Source organism: Perissodus microlepis, chromosome 19 (genome assembly GCF_051167445.1).
Source record: "Perissodus microlepis isolate ML-2025 ecotype Zambia chromosome 19, ASM5116744v1, whole genome shotgun sequence".
In the NCBI taxonomy this organism is placed as follows: Eukaryota; Metazoa; Chordata; class Actinopteri; order Cichliformes; family Cichlidae; genus Perissodus; species Perissodus microlepis.
Window position 1 is genome coordinate 3,728,948 of NC_140479.1, and position 21,678 is coordinate 3,750,625.

Genomic DNA, 21,678 nt, shown 5'->3' on the forward strand with positions numbered 1-21,678 from the left:
ACAACTTCATAAACATAGCTATAACTTTTGATAGAAGACTCAGATATACGTATTTACAGCTTTGCCTTATAGAATTCAGCATCTCCGTGCTGGGGAAATAGGTTTTGCAGCTGTTTGAGCTAAGATTTTCAAGTTATTCACAAAATGAAAACCTATACTTTGTTTTGGGCGAGAACTCCATTCAAATGCATGAAATAGCGAGAAACGCACTGTCTTGGCGAAATAAAGCGTTTTTGTACAACTTCATAAACATAGCTATAACTTTTGATAGAAGACTCAGACACACATAAATATACTTTGACTTATAGAATTCAGCATCTCCGTGCTGGGGAAATAGGTTTTGCAGCTGTTTGAGCTAAGATTTTCAAGTTATTCACAAAATGAAAACCTATACTTTGTGTCGGGCGAGAACTCCATTCAAATGCATGAAATAGCGAGAAACGCACTGTCTTGGCGAAATAAAGCGTTTTTGTACAACTTCATAAACATAGCTATAACTTTTGTTAGAAGACTCAGATATACGTATTTACAGCTTTGCCTTATAGAATTCAGCATCTCCGTGCTGGGGAAATAGGTTTTGCAGCTGTTTGAGCTAAGATTTTCAAGTTATTCACAAAATGAAAACCTATACTTTGTGTTCGGCGAGAACTCCATTCAAATGCATGAAATAGCGAGAAACGCACTGTCTTAGCGAAATAAAGCGTTTTTGTACAACTTCATAAACATAGCTATAACTTTTGTTAGAAGACTCAGACACACATAAATATGGCTTTGCCTTATAGAATTCAGCATCTCCGTGCTGGGGAAATAGGTTTTGCAGCTGTTTGAGCTAAGATTTTCAAGTTATTCACAAAATGAAAACCTATACTTTGTGTCGGGCGAGAACTCCATTCAAATGCATGAAATAGCGAGAAACGCACTGTCTCGGCGAAATAAAGCGTTTGTGTACAACTTCATAAACATAGCTATAACTTTTGATAGAAGACTCAGATATACGTATTTACAGCTTTGCCTTATAGAATTCAGCATCTCCGTGCTGGGGAAATAGGTTTTGCAGCTGTTTGAGCTAAGATTTTCAAGTTATTCACAAAATGAAAACCTATACTTTGTTTTGGGCGAGAACTCCATTCAAATGCATGTACTAGCGAGAAACGCACTGTCTTGGCGAAATAAAGCGTTTTTGTACAACTTCATAAACATAGCTATAACTTTTGATAGAAGACTCAGACACACATAAATATACTTTGCCTTATAGAATTCAGCATCTCCGTGCTGGGGAAATAGGTTTTGCAGCTGTTTGAGCTAAGATTTTCAAGTTATTCACAAAATGAAAACCTATACTTTGTGTCGGGCGAGAACTCCATTCAAATGCATGTAATAGCGAGAAACGCACTGTCTTGGCGAAATAAAGCGTTTTTGTACAACTTCATAAACATAGCTATAACTTTTGTTAGAAGACTCAGATATACGTATTTACAGCTTTGCCTTATAGAATTCAGCATCTCCGTGCTGGGGAAATAGGTTTTGCAGCTGTTTGAGCTAAGATTTTCAAGTTATTCACAAAATGAAAACCTATACTTTGTTTTGGGCGAGAACTCCATTCAAATGCATGTAATAGCGAGAAACGCACTGTCTTAGCGAAATAAACCGTTTTTGTACAACTTCATAAACATAGCTATAACTTTTGTTAGAAGACTCAGACACACATAAATATACTTTGCCTTATAGAATTCAGCATCTCCGTGCTGGGGAAATAGGTTTTGCAGCTGTTTGAGCTAAGATTTTCAAGTTATTCACAAAATGAAAACCTATACTTTGTTTTGGGCGAGAACTCCATTCAAATGCATGAAATAGCGAGAAACGCACTGTCTTGGCGAAATAAAGCGTTTTTGTACAACTTCATAAACATAGCTATAACTTTTGATAGAAGACTCAGACACACATAAATATACTTTGACTTATAGAATTCAGCATCTCCGTGCTGGGGAAATAGGTTTTGCAGCTGTTTGAGCTAAGATTTTCAAGTTATTCACAAAATGAAAACCTATACTTTGTTTTGGGCGAGAACTCCATTCAAATGCATGAAATAGCGAGAAACGCACTGTCTTGGCGAAATAAAGCGTTTTTGTACAACTTCATAAACATAGCTATAACTTTTGTTAGAAGACTCAGATATACGTATTTACAGCTTTGCCTTATAGAATTCAGCATCTCCGTGCTGGGGAAATAGGTTTTGCAGCTGTTTGAGCTAAGATTTTCAAGTTATTCACAAAATGAAAACCTATACTTTGTGTTCGGCGAGAACTCCATTCAAATGCATGAAATAGCGAGAAACGCACTGTCTTAGCGAAATAAAGCGTTTTTGTACAACTTCATAAACATAGCTATAACTTTTGTTAGAAGACTCAGATATACGTATTTACAGCTTTGCCTTATAGAATTCAGCATCTCCGTGCTGGGGAAATAGGTTTTGCAGCTGTTTGAGCTAAGATTTTCAAGTTATTCACAAAATGAAAACCTATACTTTGTGTCGGGCGAGAACTCCATTCAAATGCATGAAATAGCGAGAAACGCACTGTCTTAGCGAAATAAAGCGTTTTTGTACAACTTCATAAACATAGCTATAACTTTTGTTAGAAGACTCAGATATACGTATTTACAGCTTTGCCTTATAGAATTCAGCATCTCCGTGCTGGGGAAATAGGTTTTGCAGCTGTTTGAGCTAAGATTTTCAAGTTATTCACAAAATGAAAACCTATACTTTGTGTCGGGCGAGAACTCCATTCAAATGCATGAAATAGCGAGAAACGCACTGTCTTGGCGAAATAAAGCGTTTTTGTACAACTTCATAAACATAGCTATAACTTTTGTTAGAAGACTCAGATATACGTATTTACAGCTTTGCCTTATAGAATTCAGCATCTCCGTGCTGGGGAAATAGGTTTTGCAGCTGTTTGAGCTAAGATTTTCAAGTTATTCACAAAATGAAAACCTATACTTTGTGTCGGGCGAGAACTCCATTCAAATGCATGTAATAGCGAGAAACGCACTGTCTTGGCGAAATAAAGCTTTTTTGTACAACTTCATAAACATAGCTATAACTTTTGATAGAAGACTCAGATATACGTATTTACAGCTTTGCCTTATAGAATTCAGCATCTCCGTGCTGGGGAAATAGGTTTTGCAGCTGTTTGAGCTAAGATTTTCAAGTTATTCACAAAATGAAAACCTATACTTTGTTTTGGGCGAGAACTCCATTCAAATGCATGAAATAGCGAGAAACGCACTGTCTTGGCGAAATAAAGCGTTTTTGTACAACTTCATAAACATAGCTATAACTTTTGATAGAAGACTCAGACACACATAAATATACTTTGACTTATAGAATTCAGCATCTCCGTGCTGGGGAAATAGGTTTTGCAGCTGTTTGAGCTAAGATTTTCAAGTTATTCACAAAATGAAAACCTATACTTTGTGTCGGGCGAGAACTCCATTCAAATGCATGAAATAGCGAGAAACGCACTGTCTTGGCGAAATAAAGCGTTTTTGTACAACTTCATAAACATAGCTATAACTTTTGTTAGAAGACTCAGATATACGTATTTACAGCTTTGCCTTATAGAATTCAGCATCTCCGTGCTGGGGAAATAGGTTTTGCAGCTGTTTGAGCTAAGATTTTCAAGTTATTCACAAAATGAAAACCTATACTTTGTGTTCGGCGAGAACTCCATTCAAATGCATGAAATAGCGAGAAACGCACTGTCTTAGCGAAATAAAGCGTTTTTGTACAACTTCATAAACATAGCTATAACTTTTGTTAGAAGACTCAGACACACATAAATATGGCTTTGCCTTATAGAATTCAGCATCTCCGTGCTGGGGAAATAGGTTTTGCAGCTGTTTGAGCTAAGATTTTCAAGTTATTCACAAAATGAAAACCTATACTTTGTGTCGGGCGAGAACTCCATTCAAATGCATGAAATAGCGAGAAACGCACTGTCTCGGCGAAATAAAGCGTTTGTGTACAACTTCATAAACATAGCTATAACTTTTGATAGAAGACTCAGATATACGTATTTACAGCTTTGCCTTATAGAATTCAGCATCTCCGTGCTGGGGAAATAGGTTTTGCAGCTGTTTGAGCTAAGATTTTCAAGTTATTCACAAAATGAAAACCTATACTTTGTTTTGGGCGAGAACTCCATTCAAATGCATGTAATAGCGAGAAACGCACTGTCTTGGCGAAATAAAGCGTTTTTGTACAACTTCATAAACATAGCTATAACTTTTGATAGAAGACTCAGACACACATAAATATACTTTGCCTTATAGAATTCAGCATCTCCGTGCTGGGGAAATAGGTTTTGCAGCTGTTTGAGCTAAGATTTTCAAGTTATTCACAAAATGAAAACCTATACTTTGTGTCGGGCGAGAACTCCATTCAAATGCATGTAATAGCGAGAAACGCACTGTCTTGGCGAAATAAAGCGTTTTTGTACAACTTCATAAACATAGCTATAACTTTTGTTAGAAGACTCAGATATACGTATTTACAGCTTTGCCTTATAGAATTCAGCATCTCCGTGCTGGGGAAATAGGTTTTGCAGCTGTTTGAGCTAAGATTTTCAAGTTATTCACAAAATGAAAACCTATACTTTGTTTTGGGCGAGAACTCCATTCAAATGCATGTAATAGCGAGAAACGCACTGTCTTAGCGAAATAAACCGTTTTTGTACAACTTCATAAACATAGCTATAACTTTTGTTAGAAGACTCAGACACACATAAATATACTTTGCCTTATAGAATTCAGCATCTCCGTGCTGGGGAAATAGGTTTTGCAGCTGTTTGAGCTAAGATTTTCAAGTTATTCACAAAATGAAAACCTATACTTTGTGTCGGGCGAGAACTCCATTCAAATGCATGTATCAGTGAGAAACGCACTAACGTGGTGAAATAAAGCGTTTTTGTACAACTTCATAAACATAGCTATAACTTTTGATAGAAGACTCAGATATACGTATTTACAGCTTTGCCTTATAGAATTCAGCATCTCCGTGCTGGGGAAATAGGTTTTGCAGCTGTTTGAGCTAAGATTTTCAAGTTATTCACAAAATGAAAACCTATACTTTGTTTTGGGCGAGAACTCCATTCAAATGCATGAAATAGCGAGAAACGCACTGTCTTGGCGAAATAAAGCGTTTTTGTACAACTTCATAAACATAGCTATAACTTTTGATAGAAGACTCAGACACACATAAATATACTTTGACTTATAGAATTCAGCATCTCCGTGCTGGGGAAATAGGTTTTGCAGCTGTTTGAGCTAAGATTTTCAAGTTATTCACAAAATGAAAACCTATACTTTGTTTTGGGCGAGAACTCCATTCAAATGCATGAAATAGCGAGAAACGCACTGTCTTGGCGAAATAAAGCGTTTTTGTACAACTTCATAAACATAGCTATAACTTTTGTTAGAAGACTCAGATATACGTATTTACAGCTTTGCCTTATAGAATTCAGCATCTCCGTGCTGGGGAAATAGGTTTTGCAGCTGTTTGAGCTAAGATTTTCAAGTTATTCACAAAATGAAAACCTATACTTTGTGTTCGGCGAGAACTCCATTCAAATGCATGAAATAGCGAGAAACGCACTGTCTTAGCGAAATAAAGCGTTTTTGTACAACTTCATAAACATAGCTATAACTTTTGTTAGAAGACTCAGATATACGTATTTACAGCTTTGCCTTATAGAATTCAGCATCTCCGTGCTGGGGAAATAGGTTTTGCAGCTGTTTGAGCTAAGATTTTCAAGTTATTCACAAAATGAAAACCTATACTTTGTGTCGGGCGAGAACTCCATTCAAATGCATGAAATAGCGAGAAACGCACTGTCTTAGCGAAATAAAGCGTTTTTGTACAACTTCATAAACATAGCTATAACTTTTGTTAGAAGACTCAGATATACGTATTTACAGCTTTGCCTTATAGAATTCAGCATCTCCGTGCTGGGGAAATAGGTTTTGCAGCTGTTTGAGCTAAGATTTTCAAGTTATTCACAAAATGAAAACCTATACTTTGTGTCGGGCGAGAACTCCATTCAAATGCATGAAATAGCGAGAAACGCACTGTCTTGGCGAAATAAAGCGTTTTTGTACAACTTCATAAACATAGCTATAACTTTTGTTAGAAGACTCAGATATACGTATTTACAGCTTTGCCTTATAGAATTCAGCATCTCCGTGCTGGGGAAATAGGTTTTGCAGCTGTTTGAGCTAAGATTTTCAAGTTATTCACAAAATGAAAACCTATACTTTGTGTTCGGCGAGAACTCCATTCAAATGCATGAAATAGCGAGAAACGCACTGTCTTAGCGAAATAAAGCGTTTTTGTACAACTTCATAAACATAGCTATAACTTTTGATAGAAGACTCAGATACACATAAATACGGCTTTGCCTTATAGAATTCAGCATCTCCGTGCTGGGGAAATAGGTTTTGCAGCTGTTTGAGCTAAGATTTTCAAGTTATTCACAAAATGAAAACCTATACTTTGTGTCGGGCGAGAACTCCATTCAAATGCATGAAATAGCGAGAAACGCACTGTCTCGGCGAAATAAAGCGTTTTTGTACAACTTCATAAACATAGCTATAACTTTTGATAGAAGACTCAGATATACGTATTTACAGCTTTGCCTTATAGAATTCAGCATCTCCGTGCTGGGGAAATAGGTTTTGCAGCTGTTTGAGCTAAGATTTTCAAGTTATTCACAAAATTAAAACCTATACTTTGTGTCGGGCGAGAACTCCATTCAAATGCATGAAATAGCGAGAAACGCGCTGTCTTGGCGAAATAAAGCGTTTTTGTACAACTTCATAAACATAGCTATAACTTTTGATAGAAGACTCAGACACACATAAATACGGCTTTGCCTTATAGAATTCAGCATCTCCGTGCTGGGGAAATAGGTTTTGCAGCTGTTTGAGCTAAGATTTTCAAGTTACTTTGTTTTGGGCGAGAACTCCATTCAAATGCATGAAATAGCGAGAAACGCACTGTCTTAGCGAAATAAAGCGTTTTTGTACAACTTCATAAACATAGCTATAACTTTTGATAGAAGACTCAGACACACAAATTTATAGCTTTGCCTTATAGAATTCAGCATCTCCGTGCTGGGGAAATAGGTTTTGCAGCTGTTTGAGCTAAGATTTTCAAGTTATTCACAAAATGAAAACCTATACTTTGTGTCGGGCGAGAACTCCATTCAAATGCATGAAATAGCGAGAAACGCACTGTCTTAGCGAAATAAAGTGTTTTTGTACAACTTCATAAACATAGCTATAACTTTTGATAGAAGACTCAGACACACAAATTTATAGCTTTGCCTTATACAATTCAGCATCTCCGTGCTGGGGAAATAGGTTTTGCAGCTGTTTGAGCTAAGATTTTCAAGTTATTCACAAAATGAAAACCTATACTTTGTGTCGGGCGAGAACTCCATTCAAATGCATGAAATAGCGAGAAACGCACTGTCTTGGCGAAATAAAGCGTTTTTGTACAACTTCATAAACATAGCTATAACTTTTGTTAGAAGACTCAGATATACGTATTTACAGCTTTGCCTTATAGAATTCAGCATCTCCGTGCTGGGGAAATAGGTTTTGCAGCTGTTTGAGCTAAGATTTTCAAGTTATTCACAAAATGAAAACCTATACTTTGTGTTCGGCGAGAACTCCATTCAAATGCATGAAATAGCGAGAAACGCACTGTCTTAGCGAAATAAAGCGTTTTTGTACAACTTCATAAACATAGCTATAACTTTTGTTAGAAGACTCAGACACACATAAATATGGCTTTGCCTTATAGAATTCAGCATCTCCGTGCTGGGGAAATAGGTTTTGCAGCTGTTTGAGCTAAGATTTTCAAGTTATTCACAAAATTAAAACCTATACTTTGTGTCGGGCGAGAACTCCATTCAAATGCATGAAATAGCGAGAAACGCACTGTCTTGGCGAAATAAAGCGTTTTTGTACAACTTCATAAACATAGCTATAACTTTTGATAGAAGACTCAGATATACGTATTTACAGCTTTGCCTTATAGAATTCAGCATCTCCGTGCTGGGGAAATAGGTTTTGCAGCTGTGTGAGCTAAGATTTTCAAGTTATTCACAAAATGAAAACCTATACTTTGTGTCGGGCGAGAACTCCATTCAAATGCATGAAATAGCGAGAAACGCACTGTCTTGGCGAAATAAAGCGTTTTTGTACAACTTCATAAACATAGCTATAACTTTTGTTAGAAGACTCAGATATACGTATTTACAGCTTTGCCTTATAGAATTCAGCATCTCCGTGCTGGGGAAATAGGTTTTGCAGCTGTTTGAGCTAAGATTTTCAAGTTATTCACAAAATGAAAACCTATACTTTGTGTTCGGCGAGAACTCCATTCAAATGCATGAAATAGCGAGAAACGCACTGTCTTAGCGAAATAAAGCGTTTTTGTACAACTTCATAAACATAGCTATAACTTTTGTTAGAAGACTCAGACACACATAAATATGGCTTTGCCTTATAGAATTCAGCATCTCCGTGCTGGGGAAATAGGTTTTGCAGCTGTTTGAGCTAAGATTTTCAAGTTATTCACAAAATTAAAACCTATACTTTGTGTCGGGCGAGAACTCCATTCAAATGCATGAAATAGCGAGAAACGCACTGTCTTGGCGAAATAAAGCGTTTTTGTACAACTTCATAAACATAGCTATAACTTTTGATAGAAGACTCAGATATACGTATTTACAGCTTTGCCTTATAGAATTCAGCATCTCCGTGCTGGGGAAATAGGTTTTGCAGCTGTGTGAGCTAAGATTTTCAAGTTATTCACAAAATGAAAACCTATACTTTGTGTCGGGCGAGAACTCCATTCAAATGCATGAAATAGCGAGAAACGCACTGTCTTGGCGAAATAAAGCGTTTTTGTACAACTTCATAAACATAGCTATAACTTTTGATAGAAGACTCAGACACACATAAATACGGCTTTGCCTTATAGAATTCAGCATCTCCGTGCTGGGGAAATAGGTTTTGCAGCTGTTTGAGCTAAGATTTTCAAGTTATTCACAAAATGAAAACCTATACTTTGTGTTCGGCGAGAACTCCATTCAAATGCATGAAATAGCGAGAAACGCACTGTCTTAGCGAAATAAAGCGTTTTTGTACAACTTCATAAACATAGCTATAACTTTTGTTAGAAGACTCAGACACACATAAATATGGCTTTGCCTTATAGAATTCAGCATCTCCGTGCTGGGGAAATAGGTTTTGCAGCTGTTTGAGCTAAGATTTTCAAGTTATTCACAAAATTAAAACCTATACTTTGTGTCGGGCGAGAACTCCATTCAAATGCATGAAATAGCGAGAAACGCACTGTCTTGGCGAAATAAAGCGTTTTTGTACAACTTCATAAACATAGCTATAACTTTTGATAGAAGACTCAGATATACGTATTTACAGCTTTGCCTTATAGAATTCAGCATCTCCGTGCTGGGGAAATAGGTTTTGCAGCTGTGTGAGCTAAGATTTTCAAGTTATTCACAAAATGAAAACCTATACTTTGTGTCGGGCGAGAACTCCATTCAAATGCATGAAATAGCGAGAAACGCACTGTCTTGGCGAAATAAAGCGTTTTTGTACAACTTCATAAACATAGCTATAACTTTTGATAGAAGACTCAGACACACATAAATACGGCTTTGCCTTATAGAATTCAGCATCTCCGTGCTGGGGAAATAGGTTTTGCAGCTGTTTGAGCTAAGATTTTCAAGTTACTTTGTTTTGGGCGAGAACTCCATTCAAATGCATGAAATAGCGAGAAACGCACTGTCTTAGCGAAATAAAGCGTTTTTGTACAACTTCATAAACATAGCTATAACTTTTGTTAGAAGACTCAGATATACGTATTTACAGCTTTGCCTTATAGAATTCAGCATCTCCGTGCTGGGAAAATAGGTTTTGCAGCTGTTTGAGCTAAGATTTTCAAGTTATTCACAAAATGAAAACCTATACTTTGTGTTCGGCGAGAACTCCATTCAAATGCATGAAATAGCGAGAAACGCACTGTCTTAGCGAAATAAAGCGTTTTTGTACAACTTCATAAACATAGCTATAACTTTTGATAGAAGACTCAGACACACATAAATACGGCTTTGCCTTATAGAATTCAGCATCTCCGTGCTGGGGAAATAGGTTTTGCAGCTGTTTGAGCTAAGATTTTCAAGTTACTTTGTTTTGGGCGAGAACTCCATTCAAATGCATGAAATAGCGAGAAACGCACTGTCTTGGCGAAATAAAGCGTTTTTGTACAACTTCATAAACATAGCTATAACTTTTGATAGAAGACTCAGACACACATAAATACGGCTTTGCCTTATAGAATTCAGCATCTCCGTGCTGGGGAAATAGGTTTTGCAGCTGTTTGAGCTAAGATTTTCAAGTTACTTTGTTTTGGGCGAGAACTCCATTCAAATGCATGAAATAGCGAGAAACGCACTGTCTTAGCGAAATAAAGCGTTTTTGTACAACTTCATAAACATAGCTATAACTTTTGTTAGAAGACTCAGATATACGTATTTACAGCTTTGCCTTATAGAATTCAGCATCTCCGTGCTGGGAAAATAGGTTTTGCAGCTGTTTGAGCTAAGATTTTCAAGTTATTCACAAAATTAAAACCTATACTTTGTGTCGGGCGAGAACTCCATTCAAATGCATGAAATAGCGAGAAACGCACTGTCTTGGCGAAATAAAGCGTTTTTGTACAACTTCATAAACATAGCTATAACTTTTGATAGAAGACTCAGATATACGTATTTACAGCTTTGCCTTATAGAATTCAGCATCTCCGTGCTGGGGAAATAGGTTTTGCAGCTGTGTGAGCTAAGATTTTCAAGTTATTCACAAAATGAAAACCTATACTTTGTGTCGGGCGAGAACTCCATTCAAATGCATGAAATAGCGAGAAACGCACTGTCTTGGCGAAATAAAGCGTTTTTGTACAACTTCATAAACATAGCTATAACTTTTGATAGAAGACTCAGACACACATAAATACGGCTTTGCCTTATAGAATTCAGCATCTCCGTGCTGGGGAAATAGGTTTTGCAGCTGTTTGAGCTAAGATTTTCAAGTTACTTTGTTTTGGGCGAGAACTCCATTCAAATGCATGAAATAGCGAGAAACGCACTGTCTTAGCGAAATAAAGCGTTTTTGTACAACTTCATAAACATAGCTATAACTTTTGTTAGAAGACTCAGATATACGTATTTACAGCTTTGCCTTATAGAATTCAGCATCTCCGTGCTGGGAAAATAGGTTTTGCAGCTGTTTGAGCTAAGATTTTCAAGTTATTCACAAAATGAAAACCTATACTTTGTGTTCGGCGAGAACTCCATTCAAATGCATGAAATAGCGAGAAACGCACTGTCTTAGCGAAATAAAGCGTTTTTGTACAACTTCATAAACATAGCTGTAACTTTTGATAAAAGACTCAGACACACATAAATACGGCTTTGCCTTATAGAATTCAGCATCTCCGTGCTGGGGAAATAGGATTTGCAGCTGTTTGAGCTAAGATTTTCAAGTTATTCACAAAATGAAAACCTATACTTTGTGTCGGGCGAGAACTCCATTCAAATGCATGAAATAGCGAGAAACGCACTGTCTTAGCGAAATAAAGCGTTTTTGTACAACTTCATAAACATAGCTATAACTTTTGATAGAAGACTCAGACACACATAAATATGGCTTTGCCTTATAGAATTCAGCATCTCCGTGCTGGGGAAATAGGTTTTGCAGCTGTTTGAGCTAAGATTTTCAAGTTATTCACAAAATGAAAACTTATACTTTGTGTCGGGCGAGAACGCCATTCAAATGCATGTAATAGCGAGAAACGCACTGTCTTGGCGAAATAAAGCGTTTTTCCATCAACTACATGGAGATAGCTGTAACTTTTGATAGAAGACTCAGACACACATATTTATTTATGGCTTTATCTTATAGAATTCAATATCCCCGTGTTGGGCAAACAGGTTTTGCAGCTGTTTGAGCTCAGATTTTTAAGTTATTCACAAAATGAAAACCTATACTTTGTTTGGGGTGAGAACTCCTTTCAAATGCCTGTGCCTAGTAGGATGATCTGCTCTCCTTGTGGCGTTGTTGTTCCCACATCATCATAATTAATGTTGTTCCAGGCTCCATATTGCAAGTTAGGCCGTTCCTCAATACTCAAGTACGCCCGTGTTTCCTTACTCTCGTCTTCACTGGTCCAAACTTACGAAGTCTGGAGTTTTTACTGCCATCCCCTCTTAATTTATCTGGGACTAATATTTACAATGGAAATGACACATGGCATAAAAAATTATACATGATGTAGTAGATTCCTTTAAGAAAAAAAAAAGACCATTTGATCTGATTTGAACAAAAATTTAAAAGATAATCTGATACTTTTTGGAGCAGTCTTCAGGATTTCCACATATTAACATGCAGTTTTTAGATTTGATGGATTGCATTAACAACCTCCTAGCTGCAAAGAATCATGTGCAGTGCATATGCATGATTTGAGATCTTGGTTGGCTTTGCTGGCACAGTATGTTAAACCAGCCATCACTAATCTGGGAGTTAAAATGGAGGCAGATCTTAAACTTGAAAGCCAGGTCAGAGCTGTTGTAAGATCTAGCTTTTTTCATTTGAGGCAATTATCTAAAATAAAGCCCATTTTATCAAAACAGCTTTTTGAGACAGTAATCCATATCTTTGTTACATCCTGGCTGGATTATTGTAACGCACTTCTTTGTGGGGTTAGTCATGCATCCATTAGGCGTCTGCAGGTTGTGCTGCAGCATGTCTTTTAACTGGAATAAAAAGACTGAGCATATTACCCCCATTTTAATTTCACTCCACTGGCTACCTGTACATTTTAGGATTGTTTTTAAAGATATTTTATTTGTTTTTAAATCCCTTAATGGCCTACGCAGGGTTGCTGTAAGCTGTGTAGACAATAATGTAGAGAAGTGTTTGAAAAATTCAGACGGAAAGCCATCCGGACCTGGACACTTGCCAGATTGCACTGAAGCTATAGCTAAGGAAACTTCTAACTGAGAGGTGGGTTCATCCAGCCTTGTTTTTAGTTCTGGTGGAATTTCAGGAATGTTAAGTTTAGCTAAGAAATCATTAATTGCATTGCACTCAGTTTGGGACTCTGAGGTGTAAAGCTGTGAGTAAAAATCCCTGAATACTTCATTTATTTTTTCATGATCTGTGACTATGTTGCCATCTTGTTGTCAAATTTTAAGAATATCTTGCCTTGACCTAGAACCTTTTAGAAGGTTTGCCAGTAATTTATGGAGTTTGTCACCATGGATATAAAATTTGGATTTGTCATGTAAAACGAAACGTTCAGTTGGGTATGTTGTGAGTAGGTCAAGTCTTGTTTTAAGTTCAACATTTTTTTAAAAATTTGTGACTCTGTTTGAGAGCATACTGAATAGTTGTTTAAAGAAATTAATAGCTTTTTTAAACAGAAATCAGCTTTTTAGAACATTCTAGTCAGGTTTTAGATGTTTGATTTGTTGCTGGTAAATCCTCTGTGTTAGTTTTATTAGGTGTGAGCATTGCATTTGATACTGTGGATCCCTGGATTTCTCTGAATCGCTTTCAACACTGACAGAGCACAATAGTGAATAATAAGGTTTATTAAATATTAAGGTGGTTATTTCAGTTGTGCTGGGGCCTTTCTGCTTTGATGATTTCAGTTGTAACTAGTTTTTTTCAAACTTATTGAGTTCACTTCTGTATCTCTGCTATCTTCTGCTTACTTGACACAGATACTTATGTGAGTTCACATTAACTGTCTGCAGACTTTGAACTCACCAGTGACAATGGTGGTTTTCCCATGAAGCTTTACAGTACTTTTACATCTGGGCAATTTGAGAACAATCAGGTGGCGAAGAAAATAAACTTCAACAGAACAAATAGCACCAGTACCAGCATCATCCTTACTGTAGAAACCAAAGACTAATAATAAGTGTGGGTTCACAGTATCATTGCAATTACTTCCTGGATCTGGTAACAACAAATGCAACAGTTTCATACCTTCCAAACTCACAGCCAGCCCCTCTTTCCACCAAACCTCTGCTGCAGATATTTTATCAGGACACTTAGAAAGTGCCAAGTCTTGCCCAGTAGCAACAGAGGTCAGCTGTTACACGTCAACAAAGACAGGCCAGTTTTAAATGTTATATGCTTGAAGTAAAGCTGTACCCCTGCCTAACGATGATAGCCTCATGTTTTAATAGTTTTTAACAATATGAGTTAAAGACACCAGACAAAACAATGTTTTGGTTGTTATACTAGTTCCTAGGCTGTAGCAACAGTCCCAGATCTAATTACATTTCATTGCAGGGCTCGCAAAATCGCTACCCCGACGTCCTGGGGCTAGCGATTTTTCCAGTCGGGCTACCAAAATCTGTCTCTGCCCTGCCCGTCGGGCTATCATAGGAAGGAAAAATGTATGTCAATGCTTTTGCATTCTTTCGGAAATGTAGCTGGGTAATTATGTCATTGGCATCGGTGAGCCACTGTCAATATGTGACATATTGAAATCGCGTTTGAATTTGCGCTTGTTTTTTGCTTTCACTTTGCAATCGCGCGAACTGTGTATAGAGAGCGACAGTACTGATTGGTGAGTGATGATAATTTGCGCACCAATTCCTCTGACATCGTCTTATCAATCGTTAGCTTACTATGCAAACATGACAAGTGAAATCTCCCGCAGCTTAAACATGTGAGAGGTTGATCGCGCAGAGAATCGCTGAGCGTTATGTGAGTGCGTGTGTAAAAGCAGCAGGATATATATTTTAGTTCTGCTGAGCCAAATAAGACAGGTCAGGGTGAAGAAGTGACAGCCAAAGAAAAGCTTACCACAAAACGTAAAAGTTATGACAAATCAGACTATAAGGCAAAAATAAAGTGCGGCTTTATGGTTTCATGGACAAAATAATTTCTGTGGCTGCAATATGACAAGCTAAATAATAACCAGGGCTGCACATAAGTGGTCCGCAGGTGCGCATTCGCTGTCAAAATAAAAAACGCGCACAAGATAAGAAGTTGCAACGCGTGTTTACGTACATAGGATTTTCTGGAGGAGGACAGACATTTGTTTAGAACTCTTAAAGATGTTGAAGAAGCTCCTTTAAGCAATTACTTTGGTTTTCCTCCACCTCCAAAGAAATGTCAGAAGGAGTCCGAACCACAAAAGAAGCGCGTATTTTCGGAAAAGTGGTTGCAGGAGGTGAGCTGGCTTAAAACAAATGATGAACGCACAGAGATGTGGTGCAGAATGTGCCGTGAAAATCCCACGCTAGCGGACAAAAACAGTGCCTTTTATATGGACGCAAACGCGCGTTGCAACTTCTTATCTGGTGCGCGTCTTTTATTTTGACAGCGAATGCGCACATGCGGACCACTTATGTGCACCCCTGTACATAACATAATGTTCTGCCGGGTGTGTTGTTGGTTTTCCCTTGATTTCTGAGTCGACAAGCGCCTTTGTTACTGGCAGTGGCGGAGCGGGGGGGTGGCTTACTGGGCTTAAGCCCGGGTTGTTTTTTCAGAAGCCCGGGGTCTTTTGGAGTGTAATTTTTTCATAGTTAGATGCCTGGCTGACAACTGTATAAAACAAAAAACTACACACAATATTCGAAGCACATAGTGCACACTGTGGGAATTTACGACTGTGCGTAAATCCCCCCTAATATCTGTATGATCCGAGCTCAGGCACTAAGCGGGGCGGGGCAGCTGCTGCCTGCGAGTGCGCTGTTGGAGAAACGCAGCCAGGCAGACAGAGGAGAACTGAAGTTCGACCAGGTACCAAAGCAAATCATTCGTACTGTACAAATAATGTAAATATGACGGTGTATCACAAAAGATTGATATCAAACTGATCCCTTGACCCATATTACGTTACTCGCTCTTCAAGTGAATCAACAAATGGTGAAATGAAAAGCCGAACAACAACAATGCTGTTTCTTTAGAGAGTCTTAGCTTACATGTGTGTTTATTTCATATTTTCAGTTGTTTCCCTCCACGACTAAATAAATTGGTTTCAGTAATGCACTGATATACAAGAATGGACATAAGGGGCTTCTTTCAAAGAAAAAGCTCTGGTAGTATTTTATATATTATGCTTTGTGTGTTGTTCAGTATATTTCTATGCAAAACAAGAGGAATTTCAATACACAGCAGTATATTCACAGTTTAAACCAGATATTTACATACACTTTATGGAAAACACAAGAACATTTTTTTACTGTACAACATCAATTTAGAGTAAACTTGTTTTGTTTTGGATAAATAAATATTGAAATATCTTTTGAATTAGTTAAATGTCAGAATAAAGAGAGACAGAGCTGTCTATTTTTTTTTATCACTTTCATCAAATTTAGGAGTACATGTACACTAAGTTTATTGTTAATTAATAAGAAAACTCCAGACCAGCGGTCCCCAACCCCCGGGCCTCGGACCGGTACCGGTCCGTGAGTCGTTTGGTACCGGGCCGCGAGAGTTGAGGCTCAGGTGTCAAATGTATAGTTTTCAGGGTTTTTATCGGTTTTCAGCGTTATTTTGTTATCGTTTTTATCGTTTACTCAGTTTTCCTTGGTCTTTTCACGTGTGTTATGAATAAATCTTCTTTTTTTCGGTACCGGTACTAGTTTTATTTTGTTGTATTTATCCGCGACACCTTAAAGGCTGGTCCGTGAAAATATTGTCGGGCATAAACCGGTCCGTGGCGCAAAAAAGGTTGGGGACCGCTGCTCCAGACGATTCCATTCTGAGCTGAAGAAGCTTCTGATAGGTTAGTAGAGTCCATGTGAGTAAATTGGTGGCACAGCTGTGGATGCATATAAGGCAAAACACAGAGTCTGTTTCTTTGACATGGGAAAATCCAGAGATGTCAACCAAAACACCAGAAAAAGAATTGTGGAGCTCCATAAGTGTGGCTCAAGTTTGAATACAATTTGGTGCCATCTACAATTAAGAAATACAGATAGTTTCTCTCTTTACTCTTAAAGTTAACAAATATGTTTTTTATATTTATCAACCTAAAAAAATAAACGTTTAGTCTGATTTGATGTTACAATTAAAAAAGTGTTTGTGTTTTTATCTGAAGAGTTTGTAAATATCTGGTTTCAACTGTATATTTGATGATTGTCAGCACAAAGAGGGAGAGAGGAACAGAGAGGGAGATGGAGAATGAGGACAGAACAGAGATGGAACAAGAGCAGGTGAGACAGACATGTTAGTCAAATGGTTGTTTACCAAAAGTATCACCGTAACATAGGTACTCGTGTATCTCGTACCTAGTGTTTCTTTTTAGGTTTGTTATTATTCAAGTTATGCAGGCTTGTTTGCACAACAAGGCTAAATAATTATATAAACTTTTCTGAATCTGTACTTTGGTCGAAATAAAAAATAAGTGTGCAGGTCTATGATGATTTTCAGTGCTACTATCATCTAGTTTTGATTCTGGTTCTGTTTTGGTTAAGTCCTAAGTAGTCCTGATTTTGAACTGTTGTAGTCCTGTTTTAATTCCGGATCAGTTCTGGGTCTGGTTGAATTGGGGTTTAGTCCTCGTGTCTTGATACAGCCCTGATTTTGTCCTGCCTTGCTGCTTAATTAAAAAACTAGTTTAAGGTGTCCTGCATATGTGATATATATTTTTCCCTATATGAAGTCATTCTTTTTTGAACAAAACTCAAAACAGAGCAAAATAATCTTTCAGTCATTTCGTCGTGGTGGGCCTGATCTCTGATAACAATGAGACGGCCTACCTGAAGGAGATTAGGAATCTGGAGAACTGGTGCCAGAGGAACAACCTCCTTGTAAACGTCAGTAAGACGCTGATAGTGGACTTCAGCACTAAGCAGGAGAGGAACTACCAGACCCCCGTCATCAACGAGTGCCCAGTGGAAAGAGTGGACAGCTTCAAATACCTCGGAGTTCACATCACGCAGGACCTGTCATGGTCCTGTCACATCAACACCGTGGTGAAAAAGGCCCGTCAGCGTCTCTACCACCTCAGACGCTTGAGACTTCCAACTGCCCTCCAAGGTGCTCAGGAACTTATATTTCTTCATACATTCTTATATATTTCTATACTGTGTATTGTGTATTTTGTTGTACATTATTTTATTTTCAACTTTAATTTATATATTTTATTTTATTCCTTACTAGTTAAATTTACCCTTTTTAATTTTCATATTTATTTCCTATCTTATTCATTGCCTTTTCTGTTTTTTTCTTTAGGTCACGAGCAGTTGTCTAAGCATTTCACTGCATATCGTACTGTGTATGACTGTGTATGTGACAAATAAAATTTGAATTTGAAACAGTGCAGTAGCCCCACCTACTGGCAACTGTTCCAACTGTTTGTTTTTTTTGGGGGGTTTTTTTGGACTGGTTCAAAGAAGCCAGCCAATAGAAAACCATAGAGCATATAAAAGTAACAATTTTCTATTTTATTTAGATTTCCAAAGGCTTGTCAGATTTGGCACATGATAAAAAGTGATGCAAAACTGCACAGCACTTTGCAAAATGTATTTTATTCCAAATAAAATAAAAGAATCAAAAACTTATCATCTTGTAAAATATCAAAATACATTCTTCAAAAAAATGAAAAGAAAACAGTTTTGAGAATGGACTTTTTATAATGGAAAACACAGTTCTTTTGAAGAAATAAATATAATAAACTGACAAAAATTAAAATGCACTATATTTAACATAACTTCAAATAAAAACTGAAGCTTCAATGAAGCTTTGAGAGCACAGCACTGCAATCTTGTAACACAAGTACTAATAATTCAATCACAAACACACTCTCAAACCTCTTGAGCCTAGCCCCTTTTTAGTTTTTATACAGTTTATGATAATTAAATATCAGCATGTATGTTAATTAATTAGTTTTGTTCTTGCATTTGTGTATCTCTTTGGATAATACTGACTTGTTTTTTATTCTGCTTTTCCCTCTGATTTTTATGCCCATTACAAAAATCCAAATGTTTCCTTATTTCCTTTTTCTGATCATGTCTTGCAAAGACATGGTCTTGACCATACTGAAGAAATGCCCTAACAAAACAACTAAAAGCTCTCATGGGAGGAAAACTATTAAGCAAGACTAAGACATTGAAAACCAACTGAATGGATTCAATTTAATTGTTTTCCTTTTAAATTCAAGTGCTTTATTGTTCAGACCGATAAAAGATGGGATGGAGTCATTGTGAGCAGCAGTTTTTCTGTAGGTGAAGAGGCATTGTGACAGAGATGAAGGTCGACACTGCTTTTGTTAGGCACCCTGGGAATTGTCTTAGCAGGTTTGCTCTTTGGTCTTTAATGCCTTCAGTTTTTCCAGAAATTTGGATTCTGCGCCATCCTCCTCTGAAAGTTTTCATACCACTTGAGGATGCAGCTGGAAGGAATAAAAGTCTCTGTGGGGTTTGGCAGCATCTGGGCTTGCGACACAGCAAAGGAAGAGGCGAAGTTGTACAGACTGTCCAACATCTTTTGGGTGAACTGCAGGAAGGTGTCCACGGTGGACACGGCGGCGCTGGACACCGGGATCTGCTGAGCCAGCTGCTCCAGAGCCTCCACTGACACGCCGACCTGAGCAACGGAGGGAGACGCAGAAGAGGTCATAATACCGAAGGGGTGCGCCCCGCCCTCCCCAGCCTTCAGCCCAGAGATCTTGAAGATGGCACTTGGCTTATCGTTGGTGATGAAGCCGAGTAGCTGCCACACGGGACCGCCACTCGCCGGATCAGGGAAAGAGAAGTATACGGCACCGCCCATGCCGGCAGGGAATGGCACGGTACCTAGCATGAATACCACCACATGGTTCACATTCTCGTAGTCCGACAGGTTAAAGAGGAACTTGTCCGGGGCAAGTTGCACCGCGTCTGTCTGCACCAACCTCCCTGCGACCAAACACCCGAACATCACTGCTGACAGTTAGTCCTAGCCGTAGCCTGCGTCCAGAGTAAACAGCCTACAGCTTCGGCTTAGCCTGCACCAGGTTAGAGTCAGTACTGCAGCTCCCGCCGTCTAACAACCGGAATTACTGAGTTACTGAGACACTCAATTACACACAGAAAAGTGTTGGACAGCAAATATGAGCGTAGATTCCCAAGGTTACCAGAAACTTCTTCTACAGTTATACTAGCCCTGCCCTCTTGTGGCGTCTTCTTCTTCTTCTCCTTCTTCATGTGACGGTGGCAAACTCGACGCCTGAGCGCCACCGACTGGTTTGGAATAATTACTTCATTAGCCTAAACACTTTATACACCCAATAAAAGTGAATTTGTTCTTCTTCTTTTACAGGACGAAGCTAGGATCAAACATTTAGGGGTCTGAGGCGCCATACATGATGTCATGTGTACAGTGTGTGCAATTAATATTATTGGAATAAGCAGCTTGCAAACATTTTCAATTCTTTTTCCTTTACAAACCCAAATTCAGCTGGGGCACATGCAAATGTTTCTTTCAAAAGCAATCAATTAGTTGGATGACCTATTGTAGTGTCTAAGAATGATTCAAAATGAATAATCGCAATTGTCAGTATAATACACCAGTTTCAAACTGAGCACCTTAGTTATCAAACATGAGGCAAAGCCTCAATCATGTTGTCCACAATTTTCCAAAATAATTTAAATTTGTATTTGCATTTGCAGCAAAGCAGAGAATCATGCACAACATTTTTTCAGCCTCTCAACCATATAAATGAATAATAACTTTATTTGTATAGCACTTTCAAAGTTACAAAATGCTACATAGTTTGAATAAAAGCCATGCATTGCGTTCAACAATATGGATATATAAACAGACACATAAACAGACATGACAGCGACTCTGTTGCATTCTGACAGAAGTACACCGCTTGCTATAACTCTCGTGTGGCTCACCTGTCACCCTGCTAGACCCTTTCATGTATGCCTATTAAGTTACAGACCCCTAGGCACAAATGTTTGATGTGGTCTAGCCAACTCGTTTTGATGATCAGACAAATCATATAGAATAGTTTGAAATAGAGAGAGTGTACCTTGCTTTAAAGAAAAAAAAGGAATCATAACTGTACAATTTGTGCAAAATATCTAAAGTATCTTATATTAAATGGAAAATTAAACTGTCAGAGCTTTTCATGTTGTTTTGTGTGTTTGTTTTGTTTTTCACAATGAATGTACTGTTTATACAGTTTAATTTTTATACACATTCATAAACATACACACTTGTTGTTGTCTTCTTCCAACAACTCCTGCAGCTCCTGAAAGTACCACAGTCATGCAAATTACTTTGCATGTCATCACAATGAATGTGTTTGTTTGTTTGTTTGTTTGTTTGTTTGTTTGTTTGTTTGTTTGTTTGTTTGTTTGTTTGTTTGTTTGTTTGTTTGTTTGTTTGTTTGTTTGTTTGTTTTCATGCCTGTTTCACTTACTTTGGAAGTATCCACCAGTTAGCTGACTTTAAGAAATACCACTACCCTTAGTAGTGTAGGAAAGAAAAGGGCAGGTAGACTACTGTATTCCACCAATTCAATTGTAATTATAAAAAAAACACATGTGTCTGTCTTTTGATAATATA

At 37.8% G+C, this 21,678-nt stretch overlaps 1 protein-coding gene across 1 annotated transcript; it reads right to left on the reverse strand.

The window, feature by feature from the left end:
• Positions 1-18,545: 18,545 nt before the first annotated feature.
• On the reverse strand, positions 18,546-20,319 carry hikeshi (heat shock protein nuclear import factor hikeshi). Its single transcript, XM_084915585.1, has one exon. It carries the CDS (start codon positions 20,038-20,040, stop codon positions 19,444-19,446), a length of 597 nt encoding a protein of 198 aa, XP_084771711.1. The 5' UTR covers positions 20,041-20,319; the 3' UTR covers positions 18,546-19,443.
• Positions 20,320-21,678: the final 1,359 nt, after the last annotated feature.

What these genes read in the sequence shown, in the direction of transcription:
- hikeshi (XM_084915585.1), bottom strand. Translation starts at nt 20,040, where the DNA reads ATGTTCGGGTGTTTGGTCGCAGGGAGGTTGGTGCAGACAGACGCGGTG.